Source organism: Balaenoptera physalus, assembly GCF_965194825.1.
Source record: "Balaenoptera physalus genome assembly, chromosome: 7".
Classification (NCBI taxonomy): domain Eukaryota; kingdom Metazoa; phylum Chordata; class Mammalia; order Artiodactyla; family Balaenopteridae; genus Balaenoptera; species Balaenoptera physalus.
Window position 1 is genome coordinate 35,847,760 of NC_138886.1, and position 25,171 is coordinate 35,872,930.

Consider the following 25,171-nt stretch of genomic DNA (forward strand, 5'->3'; position numbering starts at 1 on the left):
GAAGTGACTACACCTCTAACATTTACTAAGCATTTAGTATGTGCCAGGAAACTGTGCTGAACTCTTTTTTTTTTTTTTTTTTAAATTTTTATTTATTTATTTATTTATTTTTGGCTGTGTTAGGTCTTCGTTTCTGTGCGAGGGCTTTCTCTAGTTGTGGCGAGCGGGGGCCACTCTTCATCGTGGTGCGCGGCCCTCTCACCATCGCCACCTCTCTTGTTGCGGAGCACAGGCTCCAGACGCGCAGGCTCAGTAATTGTGGCTCACAGGCCTAGTTGCTCTGCGGCATGTGGGATCTTCCCAGACCAGGGCTCGAACCCGTGTCCCTTGCATTGGCAGGCAGATTCTCAACCACTGTGCCACCAGGGAAGTCCCCTGAACTCTTTATGTAGCTCCTTACTCTATGCTTTATGAAGTGGGTGGTGTGGAATTATTCCCATTTTACAGGTGAGAAAACTGAGGGCAACTTGTCCAAAGACCCATAGGTAGAAACATTTGGAACCAGATCCTGAAGCCAGGCAGTCAGAGTCCAGGGCCTGTGCTTTGAACCACCATTTATCCTGCCCCCACTTACACCACCCTGCTTCCCCATCCCTTAAACCTGTCTTGTGAGGCACTTGTGGAGGAAGTGGAACTTGCCTGGAGAAGGGAAAACTCACTGGATACACAAGAGTGTAATCCTATCTCAGAGGGGTTCCCATGGAGGAGAAGCAGACTTATTTGTGGCTCCAGGGGGCAGACCCAGGACCTAGTGGAAATTAGAGACAGGCAGCTTTCAACTCAGTCGAAGGAAACTTTTCAAACAGGCAGAACTGCACACATGTGGATTGGCTGTGGGTTTCCTGTCACTGGGAGTGTCTGGCCTGGGCAATGTGGCCTCTTGGAAGGAAGGCTGAGGAAAGTCTTCAGGCATCGGAGAGGGGCTTGGAAGAGATGACCAGTAGTTTCCTTTCCAGCTCAGAGCTTTGGCATTCTGTGACATATGGGGTTGTCTTTCCTCTCTTCTATTTTGGAGAAAAGATGGATTTATTGCCCTTTTCCTGATATCTTGGCTGTTAAACACAACAGAATGAATTTATTGAAGACCATCACATAGACCAACTCAGTGTCAGTGCTTTTAAGAGGATATGGCCGATTCCAGGGTCGAGGTAAGGGAATTGGTGATGTTATTTCCATTTCAGTCCACCAAAAGGGCGGATAACTTTATCCACCTGTTGTAATTTCTGCGGGTTCCTGGCAGGAGCCAGCTCCTCAGGAGGAGGGTGTGAAAGGAAGATGATGAGAGGCTGTACTTGGAAGGGGCTTAGGGGGTGAGGTCTTGGAGGTGGACCTCCAGATGGCAGGATAAGGTCTTACCTGTGGCCATCCATGGGGCTGGGCAGGGGGTTGGAGATCAAGACCAATGGAGTCAAAAAGGTGTGCTCAGTGAGGTCAAGGGCAGGTGAAGATGACGGTGGGAGGGCCCCAGGAAGGGGGCATCTGTCAGGAGGGATGCAGGCAGTCCACTAACAGTGTGGAGGGACTGGCTTGGGCCCACTGGTGGGGTTCTGAGGAGGAGATGGTGTGGCAGGACGGTGTCAGGGAGCAGTGGCCTGGGATTGGCGCTGGGGAACAGTGAGTGTGCAGACCCCTCTGCCTCTCCTAGGAAGTCGCTGCAAGAGGAAGGAGGCGTGCTTTCCACTGGGGCAGAAGTCAGGGACCCACATCTGCGGGGCCGCTGGGGGAGGTACAGTGTTGTGGTTAAGAACACAGGCTTCTGAAGCAGCTGCTTGTGACTTCACAACCTGTTAGGTTACTTTTTTTTTTTTGAGCCTGGGGAGATTCTGGTAATAAGTGATTGCAGGTTTACCTCCAGAGTCTGTGTGATTCTTTCTTTATTCCTGGACCTGAGCACGCTGGGCTCTATCACTTAGACAAGCATTAGCTTTTCTTCCTTTGTGTGCAAAGTTACTATTTTAAACCTATTTGGCTTTACCACTGCTTTAACCTCAGTTTTCTCATATCATGGGATAATAACAGTTCTTGTGTCATTTTGGTTGTACACATTGAATGAGGTGAATGTCAAAAGGGCTTAGCAGAGGGTCCAGCTCATAATAGACACTGGGTCAATGTTACTTCTGTTATTGTTGTTGTTATTATCATTATCATCAAGGAGCATTTGTCACAGCTGAGGTTCCACAGGGCAGAGAGACAGGGTCATGGTGGGAAAGGGACCAGGGCTGGATGGACAGGAGGGGAGTTTGAGAGGAGGCAGAGAGACGGGGATGCCGGGTGGGAGGGATGAGGGACGGACCAGACGCAGTGGTAGAACGTTTGCGCTCAGGAGTTGCTGGGAACTTTCTCCTCCCCAGGCGTTCCCTGTTTTCACTGTTTGCCTGGCTACAGATTACACAGGCAAATGAGTTTAGGCTTTGAGGGGAAAATGCTATTAAAGTAATCAAAATAACAATTTGTATCACTTTTAGAACTTCTGCCTGAGGAGCTAAGAAACCTCCGTAATAAATTATTAATTCTGGGTTGTGTTATAAGAATCTTCCTCTACAAACAAGCAAATTAATATTTCCCTTTTGGTACAACAGAGGACAGGAATTCTCCAGCCCCCTAGATCTGTCTTGAAGGGAGAACAGTATTCCAACCCAGACTCTGGTACTTCTGAGTTTGTGAATGTCCCTTCTGGCAGGAGGAGCTGGGACCGCCAGCGCCTGTGATCGGGCTCTCGGGGACGCCTGCCCCTCCCTGTCATGCTCAGCTTGTCTGGGAACTCAGGCAGCACTGCACTGGTCACGCATGCTGGCCACAGGCAAGGTGGTTCAGAGTGAGGGCTCTGGAGTTCGCCTGGTTCTGGAACATGGCGCCTGTACCTACTGGCTGTGTGATCTTGATCACGTTGCCCAGCCTCACTGAGCCTCAGTTTCCCCACCCACAAGAGGAAGATGGGGATGTTAGTGTGCCCCAGAGTTGGTGTGAGGACAGAACGGGAGGCTCGTGTGTGTAACGTCTTGGACGGCTCTTGGCACATGGGAACACTCAGTAGGTGTTATTTATCCTTATTATTTACATCCTCAGAGAATGTCTGAATGATACAGACAAGGCTCCTACACCTACAGAGCTTATAGTCAGGGGGCTGCACAGGAAGCGGGTGGGGGGGAGGATGAGTAAGAGGGTGCTGGAAGGAGAAGAGGAAGAGCGAAAGCACAGAGTCCTGTGCATGTATAGTCTGGGGAAGGGGCAGTAGTTTCAGGTGGCCAGAAAATGAGAGCTAGATTTGATGACTCTGAAAAGCCCATTTTAAACACACACACACACACACACACACACACACACACACACACACACACACACACACAGAGTACAATACAATAAAATGTAATATAATATGGCATGTAAATAATACTATACTATCTGGACAGTGCATATGGTTCAATACTTTGTATTATCTCATTTAATTCTCATAACACACCCTTCTAGCTTGGTGTTTATTTTCCTCATTTAAAAGATGAGGAAACTGAAGGGATGCTACTTGATATACAGCAAGGTTTAAAATTTTTACATTACATTTGATTGGCAAGACACATACAGTAGGTTTGGTTAACACAGTGTGATTTTTGTCTTTTCAACTTAAGCGCTCATCACTTTCAGATGTTGTGGTGTGAGGATTGGTGGCGGGGCGGATAGGGCTGCGTCTGGAGCTGCTGGGAAGGGGAGTATTGCTCCCCTGCGGGACACTCTTTTAGGAGTAAGTGTATTAATTTATACAGATTGTTCTCAACGAATTCATTTATGAACAGCATCTGGCTGTTAAGTTATAGCATATGGAATAAATCTGGAGAAATCCTGTGCTGTCTCTGCCCTGTGGACAGCACTATAGATTCTCTTGCTACTAAACTTTTTTCTGGGCTTCTGATCCTCTTTGGAAGGGACATTTAGGTAACCGTTTCCCTCCTGTTTTGGCTCTGGGCATGGCTGACATCGTTTATTCTTTGTGGTTTGGGAGGTTAGGAGCTGAGAAACAGAAAGGGGGCTGTGGGGCTTTCAGATTCTGTTGGGGACTTGCCTATTGGTAATCAGTTGTCTCAGGTGTCTCCTGGGGACGCCTCATAGCTCACCAGTGACTTCCTAATATCCTAAAAAGGACTCCAACCCCAAAGAGCCTGGTGAGCCTGTGACCCATCACCAACACCTGGTTTCCCCTTCTGTTATCCAGTTAACACATCTAATCCCTTCAGCAGCCCTGTGAGGTGGGGACCTCTATTATCTTAATTTTACAGATGAGGAAACTGAGGAACAGAATGACTAAGTAACTTTCACAAGGCCACGCAGCTGGTGGGCGGTGGTACTGGGATTTGAAAACAGGCTCTTCTGTCTTCAAGAGTTGCCCAGACAATTGGACCAGCTGATCCAACTTGCCTGAAAGAGCGGGCTGTAGGCCAAGTATTCTAAAATAAAAGTTACTGTTTTTAGGACCTGTTTCCCATGTTTGAACAGATTTATAAATAGCAATCCCTTTTGACAAGCTACTTGCTTTGGTTATCTTGGAATTGATTTCATCCTAGAAGGTAATAGAAGTGGCATTGATCAAAGCTAGTTGTCCAAAGGGAGTTTTATTTCCTTTGTTTTTTAATGACAGAGATGGGAGTGGCTACACCTGCCCCAAATATCTTCTGGGCCATAAGCCTTGTGACAGTGCTAAGTGGAGGAGAACTCTGGGGTCTCCATCATCGAGATATCTCTGTGTTGGAGTGGATCCAAAACAATTTTCTAAGGAGATTCCTGTCCCTGCGGCAGGTAGCGTCTCTGCTTACCTCTGAGACTTCAGCCCCAGGTTCCTACCAGGCCCCTCAGTGTTCATAAGAGGGTGTCAGCTGCCAGCTGGGTCAACATTGAACTGTGCGCACAGAGGAGCTTCCCTCCTGCCACTTGTTAGAATCAAAAACTTCTCATTATTATCAGTTTGGTTCAGAGAAAAAATATATAGGGATGATTGCTTGGAGAACATATAATCGATGAGTCTTCCATTTATTCTAAAATGATTCCCAGATCGGGCCATTCAACTGAGTAACTGAACTACCTGTGTGATCCCCTTAGAATTACTTTTACTGAGTTGAGGGTGATGCCTGAACCTGCATGAGGGACACCCTAAGAAACAACCTGTGTTCATCATCCCTGGGTCTGGAGGAATTCACAGTTTCTCAGCCTGTTCTTTAGGGAGGGCCTGGGGAGAACCCCTTCCTAGTCTGAAAGCAGTGAGAACCTGTGAGCAATGGACAGTTTGCATCTCACGGACTCTGTGAAGTAACACACCAGGTTCCTCTTCTCCAGGTGGCAACAAGGAGGGCTGGACGTGGTCCCTCCTTGTAGCAAGTTCATAAGCCTCCAGCCCCAGTCTTGGCTTTGATGGTGTGGATTGTGTGGTGTTTGAGAGTGTGGGCTCTGGAGCCACACTGCCTGGGTTCATTCCCAACTCTGTTGTCTGTCAGCTGCGTGGTCTCAGGCGGGTTCCTTGGCCTTGCTAAGCCTCAGTTCCTTCATCTACAAAATGCGGGTAATGAGGGCTTGCCTCCTCGGACTGTGTGATGGTCTATGCGAGGGTCCCTGTGCAGTGCAGGGCCCACTTGGGCAGGTCTTACGTGCTCACTGGTGGCTCCAGTTGACTATTTTTGGTTCCATTCTACGCTCTCCTCTTGCTTTCCTTTCTGCCTTTCCCCGCCTCCTCGTATTTTTTTTTTTTTTTCCCCATTGTGAGCTGCCGTAAATCTCTTCTGGAAAGTGATGAGGTATGAAAGAATGAGTGAACGAATAAATAAAGTTAATACAACAATTGCTAATAGGCACACTTGTTTGGACTCTCGTCTATTCTTCTCGAAGTCTTTCATGTATCTTTTCTGATTTTAATATGAAAATTCTCTTGCCATATTATTTTACTCTGAATCCTGACACAGAGATCCCTAGGCCTTCTTTTTGGGTATTAAATAGCTTGCAAAGATGTGGCTCTTGTGTGCTTGTGTGAATGTCGAACTAACCCACAAATCCTCAGCATTGTCTTCAGTCAAGTTGAACTAAGCGAGTAAGATCAGCTTTATCTCACCACAAAGTTCTGCTTTTCAAAAGAAATGTTGGGTGGTAAAACTCCAGGTTCATGTTCTGGAGGCTGGGCATAGCCAGTTAAAATGAGAGATGGGAAATGAATTGGAGCTAATGCCTGTGGGATGCTAGGAGCCAGCCAGCAGACTGGGGAGGATCTGGGCACCTCAGACCCCCTCCCTCTGCTGCAGCTGCCCCCTCAGACTGCACCCACGTCAGGTAATGTCCCTGGGAGGTATATTCATTCAGTCGTCCTGCAGACAGACCAGAGAGCCACCAGGCAAGACGATCCTGTTCATGTCACAGGAAATGGGGAGACAAGGGTGTGAAGCGGTTGAGGTGGGGATGGTGGGTCTGAGCTGGAGAAGAATACATGGATTTGGCTGAGACGGGGCGAGCACCGGGGGAGAGTAAGCTAAGACAGAGGAGTCTCTGTGTAGGGGAAACCGAGGGCTGGGCGCAGAGGAGGCGGCTGGGAGAGGAGGGTCAGTGGGTGGTCCACATTTTGCAGCCTTCCTGGGATAGAATTGGTCGTGCTGAAGGTAGCTGACCGGCCATGAGACCCTGCCCGTTGGCCATAGCCTTTCATGGTAACTGGTGCTATGGTGCCCATGCACCTTGGGAAGAAAGCCCGTTTGCACTACTGCTAGCAGCATCTCTGCGAAAAGCTCAGCCTCCAGCATCAGCATTTGTGGCTGCATGATCTAGGTTACAGTTCTATTAATTGTGTGATCACGGGAAATTCACTTCATCTCCCTGTGCCTCAGTTTCTGCATCTGCACAAAGGAAGAGTAAAAATGACAGTACCTCTCTGATTGAGTTGGAGCAAAGCTCAACATAAAAGCTGTGCCAGGCTTGCCTGGTGTTTCAGTGATTAAGAATCCGCCTGCCAATGCAGGGGACACGGGTCCGAGCCCTGGTCCAGGAAGATCCCACATGCCGTGGAGCAGCTAAGCCCGTGCGCCACAACTACTGAGCCTGCGCTCTGGAGCCTGCGAGCCACAACTACTGAGCCCACGTGCCACAACTACTAAAGCCCGTGCACCTAGAGCCTGTGCTCCGCAACAAGAGAAGCCACTGCAGTGAGAAGCCCTGGCACCGCAACGAAGAGTAGCTCCCGCTCGCCGCAACTAGAGAAAGCCCGCGCACAGTAACGAAGACCCAACGCAGCCAAATTTTATATATTTATAAAAAATATAAATATATTTTTTATTTATAAAAATAAATAAAATAAATAAATTTTTTTAAAAAGCTGTGTCAGCATCTAAGCACAACACTTGTAACCTAGCAGGGGTTTGTAAATGTACCCATCCTGGATCTTCTTCAGGGCCCACCCAGCACATCAGCGGGGGATTCTATCCATGTAAGGTGCTCAGAAGTTTCCTGACTGCTTTCCTACCGGTGACCTTATTTGATCCCTGTTCACACTTTGGGGATACAAAGGGCAGACAGACATTCTTATTCCCATCTTGCCAATGAAGCAATTGAGAGCCAGAGAAATGGCTCCTGTTTCTTTCCTGCTCCCAATGGCAAGTGTTGCTTTTCCTGAAACCTGAGCTCTGATTTGGGCCAACTTACTTCTCTGCAGTGAGCAAGTTTTTTTTCCCACACCAGGCTTCAAGTTTCCATCTGAAAATTGGTGAATGGGGATACCCCACATCTCTTCCAGCTCAGACACTGTCTGCAGCTGCGGGTCTGATGCAGGAGGGCCTCAGTCCTTCCCTGAGCTGAGGAGTGGGGCAGGGTTCTAGACACACAGGTGGGCACAGGAATTCATGCATCTGGCCACCAGCTGCTGAGTTCGCTGCCCAGAGACTCGTGCCGGACAGGCTGGGTGATGCAGAGGTGTGCGGGGCACCCTTTAAGACAGATGGGGTCCTGAGGTGCCCATGGGCACAGCCATGGCCCTGGTCAAGTCCAGGCAGCCCGTGCTCATTGCCACTTACCTGACCAACACTCTTTATTTTTTTATTCAAAAAATGTTAATAGGTAGTACATGCAAATGGTAAAAATTTCAGACAATATCAAATGTACACAGTGAAAAGTAAGTCTCCTCCTGACTCCTTTTCTCCCTGCTACCCAGTTCCCCTCCTGGGAGGCAACCACTCTTAGCAGTTTCTTCTGTATTCTTTAGAGATTGACATATAATACTTTGGTGAGGGTAAGGTATATGTGTGTATTTATGTGTATGTGTATATATATATATATATATATATATGCACACATATATATGTGTGTATTTATGTGTATGTGTATATATATATGTACACATACACACACACATACATAAAACTCCCCTCCCATTGTTCTATTTTTGTTCTTTTCCATAACAAATATTTATTGGCAATTGTTTCACATGGATAGAGTGCTGCTTCATTCTTTTTAACAGCTACAAAGTATTCCATTATATGGGGGGGGTATCATAACTTATTTAACAAGGCTCCTGTTGGTTGCTTCCAACCTTTTTCTTTTTCAAAAAAAGTATGCAGTGGGAATTCCCTGGCGGTCCAGTGGTTAGGACTTTTCACTTCCACTGCAGGGGGAACAGGTTCGATCCCCGGTTGGGGAACTAAGATCCCGCAAGCCTCATGATGCAGCCAAATAAAAATAAATAAATAAAGGCTGCAGTGAGCATCCTTGTCGCTATGAGACTATACCTGCAGGATAAACTCCCAGAACTGGAATGGCTGGATCCGTGTGTGTGCATTGTGAATTTTGAAAGATAGAGCCCTTGCTCTCCAAAGAGGTTCCTCCCTGAAGTGAGAAGACCTGTTTTCCCCATTTGCCCACACAGTGCAGGGTCAACCCCTTGAATCATTGCTAATCTGACAGATCAAAAAGGGTACACTGTGGTTTTACTGGGCTTTTCTCTTATTATGAGTGTAGTCTGGCTGCTTTTTTTTTCTTCTTTTTTTACATATACTTTTTATTTTGGAGCAATTTAAAATTTACAGAAAAGTTGCAAAGATAGTACAGAAAGTTCTCACATACTTCTCACCCAGTTTCCCCTATTGTTAATGTCATATAACCACAATCCATTTGTCAAAGCTAAGAAACTAACATTGGTACAATACTAATAACTAAACTCCAGACCTTATTTGGCTCTGAGCAGTTTTCTCATTTTGGCAAGGGTGAGGTCGATGTGTAAGCTGAAGGTGGCACTGCAGGTGCCAGCGCCATCTACCCCCCAAGAGATTGTGGGTGCCTGTGATTTACATCATTCTGTGGGCCAGCACAGCCCACAGCCCAGGCCTCCTGAGCTGGAAAGCCACACTTGATGGAGAAATGATGTCATGCTGTTTCTCTCAGTTCCTTTGGGTGAGAAACTTGGGTGTTGTTGTTAAATCATTGGGTTGGCACCTTTTTGCCGTTCCATCAGCATGTTCGTTGCTTTTGGTATTCCAGTAGAGGGAATAGGGTGTGCCAGGGCATAGAGGTATGAAACTCCATCAGCTTTAAAAATCCCAATGACTCAAGTACTACTTCTCTTCCAGTAAAATTAACACATTACAGATAAGGCTTAAACTAACAGCTCCAGTCTCAGTCCCTCTTCTCCCTCCCAGAGGCAACACTGTGGTTGCCTTAGTGTGTATCCTCTCAGGACTTTTCTGGAAAGAACAAACTTTTGTGTGTGCTGCCAGGGGTGGCTGGAGATGACAGGGGGCAGGTGTAGGGAACTATCCCACACGTTCTTTGCACGCACTCATGAGGAATGTTAATGTTCATCCTTCCCGTGCAGACAGCACATTATACTAACAAGGAGCTTCATGGCACCACCTCGTTTGACTGTCATAGCAGCTCTGGGAGGTAGGTAGGGACTGTCTTAACATGCTCGTCTTGGACAGACCAGAGGTAACTGAGGCCCACAGCCAGTAAGAGGTGGAGTTGTACTTGAACTCTCTGCTGTTGCTTCCTGAAGGATAGATAACAGCAGTTGTACCAATCACAATGACAGCAAAGCTTGATCAAGCGCTGGTTACTTTGCACACATTATCTCATTTAACCCTCAGAACAACTCCGTGAGCTGAGTACAGTCATCGCTTGGTATCCTCGGGAGATTGGTTCCAGGTTGCCTGCAGATACCCAAATCCCGGGATGCTCAAGCCCCTTGCATTCGGCCCTCTGTACCCGCGGATGCAGAACTCGCAGATACCGAGTACCGTACAGTACCGCCTGTACTGTTATTAGGCTCGCTCGACAGATGAGAAAGCTGGGGTGCGGAGGGGAGGGGCAGTCAGTCGAGATGCATTGAGCTGGGATTCTTACTCAGCTGTGTCTGCCTCCTGGACCTGCAGTCTTTGCCATCCCCCATCTGTGCCTTTCTCTTACCCCACAGCTGCTTTGCAATACGACTTAGAGTTTATTGGACATTTTCACTCTGTCATTCACAGATCAGCAGTACCTGTGCTTCTGTGCCTCGTCCTGCCTTAATTCCCCTGGGCTGTGCCTCCGTCTGTCTCACCTTAACCTGTTTTCAGGGCTCTTCTCATCCACTCACTACCTGAGCCCAGGATCTTCTCCTCTCATTGCATGTCTTTAGGGTATTTCCCAAACACCTGACGGGCGCCAGGCATTACTGTAGGTACAGCAGGGAACAGAACCGACAAAAAATCAAAAATCACTGCTCTCATGGAGCTTCCATTCTCCTGGAACAAAGACGGTTTCTGACCTGAGGCCTGGGTGCTTCTTCGGGTCCGAAGCCCATTCTCCCTGTGCTGGGCTCTGAGCGTCCTGCCTTCTCGCAGTTTCCTGGAGCAGTGGCACGTTCATCTGTCCGTTCTAGAGGCCCCGGATGTTTCCCCCTCAAGACCCGCCCGCTCTTCCAGTTGCCCAGGGATGTCGCTGTGGGCTTGGGGCAGGTCCCCGGCTGCTCCTGAGGCTCATGCGCAGGCGTGATTTACTGCACCTGTCCTCGCCACATGTCTTTAAAATTACAGTGCCCATTTCCTGCTGAAATAATTTCCACAAAGAGTGGCTCCTATTACCGCAAGAGGCTTGCAGACGTCATGATTTATTATTATTTATGGTCCCAAGGCCTTGTTTATGCAAGACGGGTTAGGTGCGTGCGATAGAAATGCCATTATGCAAATGACATTGAATGTCCTTACTGCGCCTAAATAATTTTTGTGTTGGACGATTAAACCTCATCTGTTATTGATATGGGCTGCAGTCGGGCTATTACAGAGTCCCAACAGTACTTACTCCCAGTAATGGGAAAATTGAGAGAGAGAGGCCAACACAATTGCCTCAAGTGGGCCGTGATGGTCTGGAAGGAGTAGAACATCTCGGAGGCCCGTGCTGAGGGAGCCTGCAGACTCCTCGGATAAATAAGGAAGGCTGTGCCGGGCAATAAATTAAGCCTCGGGTTTGAGTGGGTGCCTTGGAGGATTTGTGGCCTTCCAGTAGTGTGATTTAGCTATTTGATTTAGCCAGGGGACTAGGCAGCCCCACTCCGATTTCCAGGTTGGCCCTTGCGCAGTGAGCTGCCACCGTGGAGGGGAGGGCACAGGGAGGAGGGTGGCCGCCGATGATACCCGGCATCCAATCTGATGCGCCAACACCACGGCTGCCTGCCGCCTGGCCCCTGCGCACACCCGCCTGCCTTCCAGAGCTCACTCACTCGCTCTCTCTTGTTCTCTCTCTTTTTTTTTGACACAGCTGTGAAGTCCCATTTTGATCAGCGTTGATAGCTTATGAATTCCAAAATTGACAAAATTTACAGAAAAATGAGGATAATCCATCTTCCTTAGCAGCCTGTCAGGAGCTGGCCATACTTCATAATCTCCAATTACAGATGCTATTTTCCGACATTTACATGCAGATATTAGAACCAAATGAAAATGAGAAACAAAGAGAGAATGGAAATGCAGCTCTTTATATGTATAAAAGACAAACAGGTGAATTCAAGACATTTAGATTGGATTTGGAGTCCCTCTAGGAGTCTGGAAAGAGACAGCTTTGAGCACGTGGGGTTTCAGAATAAAATGGTAGGACACGTGGCCTCTCCAGGCCTGTCCGTGGTCTGGCAGTTTGGGTTAAAAAAATGAGTCAACTCTGCTGGAACAGCTGGGGATGCTTGGTTTGGTTGGGGCCATGTAGGACTTCCCCAGGGTTTTAGGGGGTCCTTGGGGGAGCACCCGGAGCTCATGCTAAGCCATCAAGTACACCTACATTTCACAAATGAGTGAGTTTAGAAGCTCCAACATTCGTCTTTAAAAATGGTATGTTTGTGCGGGGTAGCAGGCAATGCCACTAGAGTCAGCTCCCTCTCCAAGGCAAATTTCAAAAAGTTGGCACATTCTGGTGACCAATTCATAAACTCCCCCTGAGTAGAAGATGCAGGAAGATACCACTTTTTGTCAGAGGGCTCTGGCCAGATGCACAGTGACTTGCACCAATAAACTTGTAAAACGGGTTATAAATAATACAATTAATGGGGAGAGAAGGAGTTCTGATACATAGATCATCCGCTTCCTTCTCGGCTAATCTGGTGAGAGAGGAGGGTCTGGGAGGAGGCTTTGTAATGAAAATGTTCTTGCCATAAAACTGAAGGGAGAACAGCCTTGTTGCCCTCGCAGCTGTATGTGGCACTGGCTTCTGGAAAGCCGGGGATATTAATTAGCAGTGCTTTGGATTAAAGTCTCCCAACCATGTCGGATGATGTGATTTTTTTTCTCTTTGTGAGCTTGACATGGGTGGCAGGGAAAAGTCTGCTTGGGTTTTCCCAGCTTACTGTTATTACTGAACTTTTCTTTTTATGTGAGGGATCAAACCTCTTCCTCTCCTGGAAATGAAAATGAGAGATTTCAGGGTTTTCCTGGGCAGTTGGGCAGAGAAAGGCTGTTATGTTGGAGCAGGCAGAGGAGGTGGAGATGGTTGGATGGGGAGATGTGAACGTCTCTGCCTTTGGCTTGAAAGCTTTTGTTTATTTGTGGGAAGCCTCTTTCTAGCCAGCAGTTTTATATTATTTGAGGTTTGATTTGTGGTTGAGAGGTGAAGGAAATAAAACCAGGAGGCTAAAGTTAACGTGTATGTGTGTGTGTGTGTATGTGTGTGTGTGTGTGTGAGAGAGAGAGAGGGGGGGAAAGGAACTGTTAAAAATCAAGCTCGAACCAAGCCTTCCGAAGTGTATTTGTTTACATGTCCAGTCTCAAGGCCAATGGCTTGCTTGTTCAAATAAATTATAGGTATTAGCACAAAGAATGGTTATTATGCTTTCTTTCCAGGTATGAAATGCAAGATTCATGAAATTGACATGACTGCAAAATGCAAACATATTTTCAGTAATTAAAAGCAAAGGCTCTTAAGTTAATCTTGATAAAGAGGCATATAAACAGAAACACCATTGTTATTGTGCTAGTTTTGTCTCTATTATTTACATTAGCTAAAATTTGGGCTTACACATAAGAGCTCAAATCTAAGCCTAGTGTCTCCTTCCTTTAGTTTCTCATCTTTCTAAAACCAGAATGTTGCCTTCAACAGAGAACACAGCGCTTGAACCAAGCAAACAGTCCGATGCCTGATTTTTCTGTTAACAGTGCTAACAATGTCACGTTTTCCTTTATTTCTGTTGTTTCCCACGAATATTAAGATTACTTGCTAACACTGACATCAGTCTGAGCGCAGCTGTCCTCTGAGTTGATCATTTAGGCTGCCCTCTGCGACTCAGTGGGGAGAATAAATGACGAGGTTCATACCATCACTGGCCGAACCCACCTGGAAACATTTCATACTGGAGGTCATTCTAGAGCCGGGACGTGAAGGGGTGGAGGGACAAGATTGAAGGAGAGGAAAGGAAAGGGCACTCAGGGAGAAGGACCGGCCTTGTCACAGGTAGAGTCAGGAGCAGGTAGGTGTCTGAGGAGGCTGTGAAGCCTATGAAGATGCTCCTGGCCTAGCAGTCGGTCTCCCTCTCCTGGGCCCAGCGCGAGGCACTGTGGAGTTGTGGTGAAGAACACAGACTTTGGCATCAGACAGGACCTGAGTCTTAACAGCCCCTGAGCAGCTCACTCCACTCCCCATTCTCAGTTTTCTCATTCGTACCAGGATAGAGCTGATGACGGTGGTGTCTGGTGGCGTTCAGGATCTCAGACTTGGAGTTGCGCTGCTGGGGGGTGATTCAGACACATTATTTTGGCCCCTTGTGCCTCATTTTCATCTTCTGTAAAGCGGGAATAATAATACTTACCCCATATGGTCGTTGTAAGATTAAATAAATTAATAGATTTTAACACCTAGAACACCTAGCTGGTGTGTAGTAAGCATCCAAGAAATGCAAGTACTCCTGACTTATTCTGTGTCTGAGGGTTTAGATGAGAACTGGTAGAGACGTCTGAATTGGAGTCTGAAATAGCCGTGAGAGGCCTGGTCCTCTCAGCCTTCTTGTTCTGGTATTTCTCTTGCACGGTGTCTGTTTGGCTCTAGCAAACTTTGGTGACAAAGAGGGCACACCCTCCCGAGGCTGCCTGTTTGCCTTTTCAGAATGTTGCCTGTTAGAAAGTTCTTTCTGATGGGGAGCAGAAGGGGCAGAGAGATGGCCTTTGGCCTGAGGAGTGTGTATATGTGAGTGTGTACGTGTGTGTGTGTGTGTGTGCGCGCGCACATGCGTGTCACCACTCAGCGGTAACAGGGCAGAGGTGGCGGGGAGGGACATCCAGGCTCACCTCCCTGCCCCCATCCTATTGATCTTGCAGTACAGAGCGAAGTCTTTTCATTTCTTCATGGCCCCAGGATAGCCTTTCTGTCTTCCCACAGTGGGGAAATAAGTCCAAAAGAAAATGAGCTATGAGCATCCTGGGATGCTCCCCACTCCTGTACCACGTACTTTAGGATGGGGGACCTCCCTTTGCATGCCCCCTTTCAGGCCCCTAGGTAGCCAGGAGGCTTGCATTCCTTTGGGGGTAGTGGGTCTCCCTGCCCTTTTCCCTTCCCTGTAGCAGGATGGAACAGCTAGGCCCCACCATGAACTGCCTGGAAGAAGCTGGTGGAATTTGGCTGCTCCAAGATAGAGCTTCGTTTTCGGAAATCTCCCTCCTCTTCTCTACATCAGGATCTGGATGGCAGAGTCTGAGCAGACCCTGGGGCTTCCCAAACAGGGAGTCCTCCCCTCCCTCGTCCACACGAGTCTACCACCCACCCTCTTGCATCTTCTTATCATTCAGGGGGCCTTGGCTGCTGGGTCCCAGCTCTTGTCCTCTGGAAGTGGAACTCTGTGCTCCAAGCTTTGTCATTTCTTCTCTTGCATTGGGGGAGGACGAGAGCCGGAATGCTCCGAGCCCAGGGCCTTACTCGCCCTGCTTTTCTTACAGATTTCTTGAGGTTCAGGGTGGGCCCCAGATTCCTTTGCTCCTTCCCTCTCTCCCTTCTCAGCTTCACTCAGGATATGTCCTGCCCAGGCCTACTGGTGGGACCCAGGTTCAGATCAGGCTTCCCGAAGGAGCCTCCTCGTCTCAGAGGGAGAGCAGACATGCTGCCAGATGACTGGGATCAAGTAGCAGGGGACAAACGTCCTAGATGAGGTGCGGGGAAAATGCCAGGGGAATTCAGAGAAGGGAATGATTTGTTTCAACCAAAGAGATTTATGGAAAGCATCCAGGAGGAGATGGCATTGGAAGTGGGCCTTAGAGGACAAGATTTGGACTGGGGTGAGGATGGAAACAACATGAGCAAAGGCATTGAGTGGAGGGACTGGGGCGCTCAGGAGTTCATGTGTGTGGTGTGGCTGGAGTAGAGGGTGCCGTTTGGGAAGTAGGTAGATCTGAGTTGAACCTGGAAAAGTAGGTTGGGATTTGGATTGGGGCCTGTATGGTTTGGGTCAACATTACCTGGAGGCAGTGAGGAGCCAGGGAGGGTTTACCAGCACAGAACATTCGCTTACAACTAGCATGCTGGTTAGGGGTGGGGGAGAATGAATACTTGAAAAAATCGTCTACAAAATCACTTTCCATTTCACAAGCACTTGTGGTGAGCTCTGCATTGACTGTGAGAAGAGCATGAGTTAACCAGGTGATGAGGCAACAAAAAAAGCAGAAGCAGGCTTCTTAGGCCCCGAGAGGACATTCTCTGGAACTGGGGCCCCAGAGAGCACACTCAAGACCAACGTGGGGAGGCCTTAGCACTTTGTTGTAGCCAGAGCTGTGTGGCCACCAAGCGGCTGCCTCAGGAAGTAGTGAGTTTCCTGTCACCAGTGAGTTTCTAGCATCAGCTAAAGATCAGCCTCCATAACCCCTGAGCTCCTTTGGGCCCTGAGATTTGGGGCTCACTAAGATTCTCTAAGTGGCTAGGGTGGGAGAAGGGGGCCTCCGGATTAGTCATTTCTGGAAAAGTTTCTCCCGGACAGAAACCACAACACCTGATTTCAGTCTCCTCTCTGGGGCTTCCCCTGCTGTCCCACACCACCTGGAAGTGTGTCTGGGGGTGGGCTGGAGGGGCGCCTGCCAGGCTGTAAACAGAATAGGGAGAGATGAGTCAGTTAAACCTTGCAAATCTCTTCTTGGAAGCCCCTTGATTCCACTGCAGACCATGTTGACCCAGGCATGGGCACAGTTCTGGAGAACCAAATGAATAACAAGCATGTCTCATTCATGCCTAGGGTACTTTCTGATGAATAAAAGCACTTTGCCATCACTTACCCTCTCAGTGACCCTAGGAAGCACCTATGATGCTGTTGGCAGAGCCAGGCCACAGTACCTGTCCCTGTTCATTTGGTTCCACAGGCATTTATGTCACATCTGTTCAGAGCTGGGCACTGGGCCAGGAGCTGCTGTCACAAAGATGAGGGAGACACAGCCCTATCCTCATAAATTTCACACTGTAGTTGGGGAATGAGAACCCTGAGCAATTAAGTATACAATGCAGAGTGTTAAGTGCAGTGGTAGGGACATGCCCACTTTGGGGTTCTAGGAGCACAGAGGAGGGGAAATCCAGGAGGGCTTCCTGGAAGAGGGGGGCCATTCAGAATTCTTGGCAGTTCTTCCCCTCAGATAATGCTGACAGTAGCCCTTTGTAGATTATGGGGTACTTTTTTGCAGGCGTTATTCGTAGTCCCTCCTTTCAGCAAACATTTTTTTCAAGTTTGATTCATCTTTATTTGGTTTAGTGGAGATGCAATGCTAAAACCTAATTGTTTTTTGTTTTCTAACTCTTTAAAATTAAACTTTTTATTTTGAGATAATTGTACATTCACATGCAGTGCTAAGCAATAATACAGAGGGATTCCATATACCCTTATCTAGTTTCCCCCTATGATAACATCTTGCAAAATCACACTGGGATATTGATGTTGATAAACTCACTGGTATATTGGCCCTGAGGACTAAAAAAATGAGAACAAAAAGGCTTGCCCTCAGGACTTGACTTTCTTATCACTCCCTGTGTGCCTTCTCACGACCCTGTGAGGTAGGTCATATATCCCCACATTACAAATGAGAAAAGGAGCCAAGAACTGAGGTGCCTGGCCTGGTTCCACACAGCACAAACTTGGCTGTGTCAGACTTGAACCCCGTCCTCCTGTCCCTAGGGCTGGTGGGCTTCCTCAGCCACACTCCTGCCTGTCATCAGTCCAGGCCCTGGGGACACGCCTCCCCTACTCCAGCTTCTGTCCTCCTCTGGGTAGGTGTGTAGGGGGCAGGTGTCTGGTCCCTCAGGATGGGAGTGGTTGGCCTCTGGCCCAGCTCTCGAGGGCTACCTCTGGCACAACGGTGAGCCTGGAGGAGCTCAACAGGTGACGGGGAAGCCTTGTGGCCCCAAGTGGCCAGCTGAGGCAGCCAGCCCTCCAGCCTGTCCCCCTGCACTGCCCTGCTTCGTGCTGCCCTCCTTCTCACGTGTCTGTGTTTCTTTTCTCCTCCATGCTATGGCAGTGGTGCCCCGTGCTGATGAGACAATACTTGGTGCAGCCCCAGGCAGTCCTTTTCCAGGTAATTTCCTAGGGACCCAAATGACACCCAGCACACACTTTCCTGGGGCACGCGCCTCCTTGAGTCCCTGCTAGGATTCCTTGACCCTTCATGCTGTGTAGTTTCCGAAGTGTGATCCCTCTCCTTATCTTTCAGATTTTCACAATCGCCTCGGCAGGCAGGCAGCAAGGGGTTAGACTTAAATCTCATTTTATTAATAAGGAAAATGAGGCTCAGAGAGCTGGCCCAGCTTGCCTGAGGTCACACAGGTGAGAAAGAAGCAGAGCTGGGGCAGGAACCCCGTGTTATTGCTCCTAGTTCACTGTTCTTTCTACCACGGGATCAACCTCTATAAATGATGCAGATAAAAATTAGCTAAGGAAGTCCATTCCCCTCCCTGAATCAGTTTTTCCAGGTTGGGAAAGATGACCCTGAGCATCCTTCCAGCTCAGACATTTGAGAGTGCAAGACGGTTTGTTATCTGGAGCATGGTGTCTGAGAGGAGGGTGTGCATACCTGCCAGTGCTTGAACTTGAGGCCTCCCAGGAGTTTGTGGCAGTAGGCAGAGAAGTTTTTGGTTTTTTTTTAAATTGATGCAAACAAAATGTGGAACCCATCCATCTAAACTATGCTTGACGGATGATTGCCTATCTTTTTTTTAAAAAAAACTTTTTGTTTTATATTGGAGCATAGTTGATTAACAACATTGTGTTAGTTTCAGGTGTACAGCAAAGTGATTCAGTTATTCATATACAGGTGTCTATTCTTTTTCAAATTCTTTTCCCATTTAGGTTGTTACATAATATTGAGCACACTTCGCTGTGCTATACAGTAGGTCCTTGTTGGTTATCCATATTAAATATAGCAGTGTGTACATGTCAATCCCAAACTCCCAGTCTGTCCCTCCCCCTCACCCTTCTCCCCTGGTAACCATAAATTCATTCTCTAAGTCTGTGAGTCTGTTTCTGTTTTGTAAATAAGTTCATTTGTGTAGGTTTTTTTTAGATTCCGTGATATACTGATATTTGTCTTTCTCTGTCTGACTTACTATACTGAGTGTGACAATCTCTAGGTCCATCCATGTTGCTGCAAATGGCATTATTTCATTCTTTTTAATGGCTGAGTATATTCCATTGTATATATGTACCACATCTTCTTTATCCATTCATCTGTCGATGGACATTTAGGTTTCTTCCATGTCCTGGCTATTGTAAACAGTGCTGCAATGAACATTGGGGTGCATGTATCCTTTTGGACCATGTTTTTCTCCAGATACATGCCCAGGAGTGGAATTGCAGGGTCATATGGTAGCTCTATTTTTAGTTTTTTAAGGAACCTCCCTACTGTTCTCCATAGTGACTGTACCAATTTACGTTCCCACCAACAGTGTAAGAGGGTTCCCTTCTCTCCACACCCTCTCCAGCATTTATTGTTTGTAGATTTTTTGATGATATGGCCATTCTGACTGGTGTGAGGTGATATCTAATTGTAGTTTTGATTTGCATTTCTCTAATAGTTAGCGACGTTGAACATCTTTTCATGTGAGTTGGTGGAGAAGTTTTATCCCAATTGGTTACATTGGAGTGGATGCTCTGTGAATTGCTGACCTTGTTCATTTCCCTTCCTGGGTCATAGTCAAGGACAGCACCAGGGAGCCCTGATGGGAAGGGAGCGGAAGCCCAAAATGACAGCCAAAGAAAGAACTCCAAAAGCTTGGAGAAGTAGGAATGTGGAACACAGCTGTTGCCTGTGGCTGTCGGAGGCTGGGGGCTGATGGAGGGAGGATGGGGGGCTATGTTCCCAAGGGCATAGGTGCACCAACACAACCCCACTGTTCAGCCCTTGGCTTCCCAAGTAACGATGAGATATGGAAATAGGTACCACTGTTACCAAGAAAAGAGACACCAATAATGTATTCTCTTCTCTTCTCTTTCCGTGTCCTGATCTTCTCTCCCGTTTTCTTTTTCTGTCACTCTTTCTACTTCTCCCAGCCTCCATTTTCAAAGAGGACTTGTCCTGCAAAATAAACAATTACATATATCTAAGTTAGTTAAGGCTGAAAAAAGTTCAGAAATTGTGCAGAGGAAAGAGTAAGATCATTGCAGGAGGCTCCAGCAATGATGTAGTTGTGGTGATTGAGCACTGAATTTGACTGATTTTCCTGGCACCCAAGACAAGGAGGGATATGTAGTGGTTTCCAATGTTCCTATTGTTCAATCAGAGGCAAATTAACCATTTGTCAGGAGAAAATAGGGAATAATTACACAGCAAATGAAATGACAGCATCCCCTGATTCATGCAGGAGCAGAGCAATTGCTGTGGAATCCCAGCAAAGAAAGAGATTGGGCTCAAGGCCAGCCCTGTTAGGTGGGGCGGTGGGAGACACAAATGGCAAAGGCCAGTGAGAGCTGGTTTATGAATCCAGCTGTCCCCTGAGCCCCAGCTCTTTAGGAAAGGTCACTTTACCTTCTGGCAACCATCGGTGGTTGGGAAACTGGGTTTTTGGACCTCCCACTGCGCGTGTTACACAAGTTGAAGATTTTCGTGTCTTGAGAAGATGATTCAAAGCCAACTTTTGAAGTGACTGGACAAACCTTGATACTGAATTTATTGACTAAAACAAAATCAAATAACAAAAAGGCCCCTCCATCTGGACATTAAATAAGGGGCAGGATTGGCCATCCTCTCCCCATTTTCTTAAACCCAGGTTGGCTATGTTTTCTTGGGAATCAGAGGCTTTCCCTTGTGGACCCAGCTGCCTAGCCTGGAGTCTAGGAGGGGGCCAGGCCTGGTAGTGGGGTGGGGAGAGCCGCAGGGATTCTCCTCTTGGCTAGGACGCTGCCTGGCTCTCCTGAGGATAAGGGGTCATTCATTCATTTGCTCATCCAAGTGTTCATTGCGCATGCTCTTCAGAGTCGAATCCCAGCTTGTCTACTTTTTCATCTCCACCTCTTCCTCCTGCAGCTATTGGCATGTGCCTTGTTTTTGGATCACTCCTGTCTCACCTCTAAGCGTTCCTTCAGCTCTTCTCAGCCTGGGGGTCAGGGATTGCTCGGGCCCAAGATAAATACAGCCTGCCCAAGAAACCTTTCCTCACCACTTCCTGCCCCGTGTAAATGAATGGCTCTGTGCCCTTGTCCCTGTTGGATGGAGCTTCGGGGCCACGTGTCTTTTCCCTTGAGGTTTGTGGATAAAGGTCAGAGAGCATGTCTGGTCTTCACGTGCCATCTTGCACACAAGAAAAGCTCAATAAATGCTAAGCATCCACTATGCTTAGGTCTCCAGTAGGACACAGGAACATAGGGAAATGGGAGGCGTGGTCCTCACCCCGGTGTCCCAGAAACCCCAGAGACCCTCACAGAGGCATCTTGACCTCCTGTCTTTGCACACAACAATGCACTGAAGGAGGAGCTTCCATTGAGCTTTACTTCCTAATTTTTTAAGCAAATTAGGGGGCTAATGTCGTGCCCAAGTCCCATTCTGCGTAGGATAAAGTCTAGACAGTGACCTTTTCCCAATAGCTCCCTGCTTTATGGAATGAAGACTCTGCTGGGTGTGACCTATAGCAAGAAATATATTGTCATCTCCACCTAGTACACACAATTCCACTTATATGGAAACAAAGATTAATGAAACAGGATTTACTCTTTCTATGTGTGAGACTCTTAGAAAATTTCTCTTCTAGACGACTCTATTTTCTGTTTTAAATGGTTGGTACTAGCAAAGTGATTTCATACCTGTTAAAGGGTTAGAACATAATAGGAAAATCATTAGGGTAATTGTGGAGATTTTGGAGTCCGATGTACCCAGGTTTGTATCCTGGCTCTGGCACCTGGAAGCCGTGTGACATTAGGCAAGCACTTTCCCTCTATAATAGAAGTCTCAGTTTCTTCATCTGTAAAATAGGAATAACACAGAACCTACTACATGGGGTAATTGTGAGGAATAAATGGGATAATATAGGTAAAGCTCCTGCCACAGAGTAAGTGATCAATAAATATGAGCTTTGACAAGGTCGTGAAGATTATGGTTTTTATTGTCCTGGTACCACTTGGGACTCCTGCTTCCTGGGGAGTGGTAGTCATGAAGGACTTCCTGGAGGAGGAGGCATTGAAGCAAGGCAGCAGGTTGACCAGGACCCACTGCTGTCCTCACAGTGACCAGGAACTCTGTGTGAGCAACCCAGGGCCACTCATTTCCTTTTCCATGAAGGATAGACTTGTTCCCAAGGATTTTTGGCTGGACCTAGAGCTGACCATGTTAGTTAGATACCTTTGCCTTTCACATTTAGGTCTCTAATCCACCTGGAATTGATTTTTGTGTCTGGTGTAAAGATCCAATTTCTTTTTTCCCCCTTGTTTCTGAATGGATAACTGGTTACCCTGCATTTTTTATTAGAGTCTTATCCTTCCCTGCTGATTTGTACCTCACCTCTCTCATATATCAAGATTCCATATATGCATGGATCCATTTCTGGACTTGATTCTGTTTCATTGGCCTATTTTTCTGTGCCTGTGCCAGTCCCATACTGTCTTAATTACTGCAGCTTTGTAGTGATTTCTGATGTCGGGGAGGCCTGTCCCCCATCTTGTCCTACCTGGGCTGGCTTCGGGCCTGTGTTCATCTCTGCGTGTTTCAGAATCAGCCTCTGCCGGAGACGGGTGGAGAGCCCTGGGAGCTCTGGACAAGAATCCATCTCAGGGTGCCTGGGACTGCAGTACCTCCTGGACTCACGGCTGCCATCCACCCCGCTTGGCATCTGAGCTACCCTGACAGTACTTTCTAATTCGTTTGCAGAGAAAAGTGCCAGGAACGTGCCTGAGCCTGAGTCCCCTCTGCCTGCCACTTGCCTGGTGGCTCCTCTGGTTTCCCTCCCAGTGGCTCAGTCCTCATCATCCTACCCAGGGTGCCTGCAAACTTCTGTCAGAAGACTGCTCGCTTCCCTGTCCCTCTCTGCCAAGGACATAACCCTGGACAGACAGTAATGTGTCCTCCACTGGCAGTGCCAGGGTGGTAGAGGAAACTCCCTGCACCAATGCTTGGCACAACTAGACTCTTTGGTTTAGGTGTTTGCAGATATTTCTTTTACTGAAGATAGGCCAGGGGAGTAGGGGAGTGGAAGAGATCTGTCACTCATGCCTATACCGTAGTCTATCCTTGAGTGGGAAGAAAGCTTGGCATCTTCACAACCTTGCCTGGAGACCATTCTGACAGTGGTTTGGATGCCAGGGAAATGACTCATCGCAAGCTCTGATTTCATGAAATGGCTTAAAGAAAGGAGCGTGACTCATGGGCCAAATGCTCATGGTCAGTGTGGACTTGGTAAATCAGATGTGCGCACCCTACAGTTTTCGGCATACAGGTGTTTACAGGCTTCCGGAATTCAAAAACACTTGCCAACTGTGACTCATATGCTTTGATATATTGGCTTTTGGGTGGGAGTTTATGGTGAACCATCCCCTGTTGACACTGAACAAAGCCTTCTTCCCCTTGTGCCTCAGTTTACTCATCTGTGAAATGAGGATTTGGATTGAGTGATGGCCCAAATTCCCTTTAACCCTTGTTTCTGTGATTTTACATCTGTGGTTTAAGGGCACAGAAATCAGAAACCTTTCTTTCCAACCTCTTGTCTACAAGACTCTTATTTCTGCCTTGCTTTTGGTTACGGATGTCTCTCTCCTCCTCCTTGCATTGAGGAGGATGGTTGTCTCTGGCTAGCTGGGGCTGGGTAAGGGAAACCTGCAGGCCATAAAGAAGCTAGGTTTGAATTCTTGTGCAGCTGCACTGAATCTTGTCTACCTCTTCACTTGGGGAGACTTGCTGATTCTCGATACCTGCCTTGTTCTGTCGAGCTGAATCTGCCCTCTCAATACTGGGGGTCTGTGAGCCCCCTGGGGGCCTTGGCATTGGCATGGGTTAGCTGGCTGAGCCCAGAATGTGATGGTGGCATTTGGCTGGGGTGCTTTGGAGTCTCAGTGCTGAGGTGTCTGTCTTGTTTCCTCTTTCAGACCGCCGATTATTCCACCATGGCCTCGCTGGCTGGAGGGCTGGACGACATGAAGGCCAACCTGACCAGCCCTACCCCTGCCGACATCGGGAGCAGCGTGCCGGGGCCGCAGTCCTACCCCATTGTGACAGGTGAGGGCACCTGGGGCATAGTGGGTGAGTGGCAGAGAGAGAGAGAGAAAGGACGTGTGTGTGATGAGGAAAGTGGCTTCTTGGTGCTTTTGGACTTGATTGGTCATCTTTGTCTTAATGATGTTATGAGGTCCTGAAACAGGTCAGGCAGGGGACTGCTGGGGCCAGGAGTTGTGGCTTCGATGAGACATGGTTGTAGACGCTCTGGTAAACCCAGAGGAGAGCAAATGGCAAATGGACGATGGGCTGGGAGGGGGCCAGGGAAGCCTCGTGTCAGAGGGGCTGGGTGATTTTGGGGCCCCTGTAGGTGGGGCTGAGTGTTCAGAGCGCTGGGATTTAGCCCTCTCAGGAGAAAGGCAGCCCTGTTTGGCATCAGCCTGGAGGATGAGTGGGATTCCTGGCAGATTGTAGGTTTCCTGGCAGGAATTTTAGATTTCCAGGCAGAGGTGGAGTTAAGAAGGGCAGGAGGTTTAGGCTTCCTTTCTGGAAGGCTCGGGACCAGCTGCTTTAGCTGTCAGTGTAAAGATGAAGAGTTTGGGCCCTGGAGGCACACTGCTGGGTTTGAACTTGCCATTGACGAGCTGTGTACTCTTGGGTAAGTTATATAAGAATTCTGGGCTGTGGTTTTTAAATCTGTAATATGGTGATCGCACCCAGCCCACAGTGTTGCTGTGAGGATTAATGCTGTAAACATATGAGGTGCTTAGACTCTGGTCTAGCACACACAAGCACCCAATACATGTTGCGATTATTACTCCTCTCATGGTGGCTGGTCACATCAGGCTCACTGCTGTGAAGGGGCTGGGCCAGGAGGGTGGGACAGGCAAGACACCCCTCCCTGCTCCAGCAGCACCGGGATAACTTGGACGGACAGACTCAGCCACCAGGTCCAGGAGGCTGTCCGACCATGCAGGCAGAAGGCAGTCTTGGATACTTCACATTAACAGACAGTGAGGGGCTGGGGATCACACTTTGGCCAGAGCCTTGAGGTCCAGCCTAAGGTAGCGGGATGTCCCTGTAGGTTGGTAGGCAAGACACAGGAAGCAGTGACAGAGACA

The 25,171-nt window shown here is 48.0% G+C and overlaps 1 protein-coding gene across 1 annotated transcript in view; it reads left to right on the plus strand.

Annotated features, from left to right (window-relative positions):
* Positions 1-25,171, plus strand: part of PAX5 (paired box 5) — a 185,530-nt gene that overhangs the window by 82,026 nt on the left and 78,333 nt on the right. Inside the window, exon 7 of the mRNA XM_082468811.1 lies at positions 23,984-24,113. Coding sequence (XP_082324937.1) covers positions 23,984-24,113 — 130 coding nt within the window. The remainder of the gene's footprint in view (positions 1-23,983; positions 24,114-25,171) is intronic.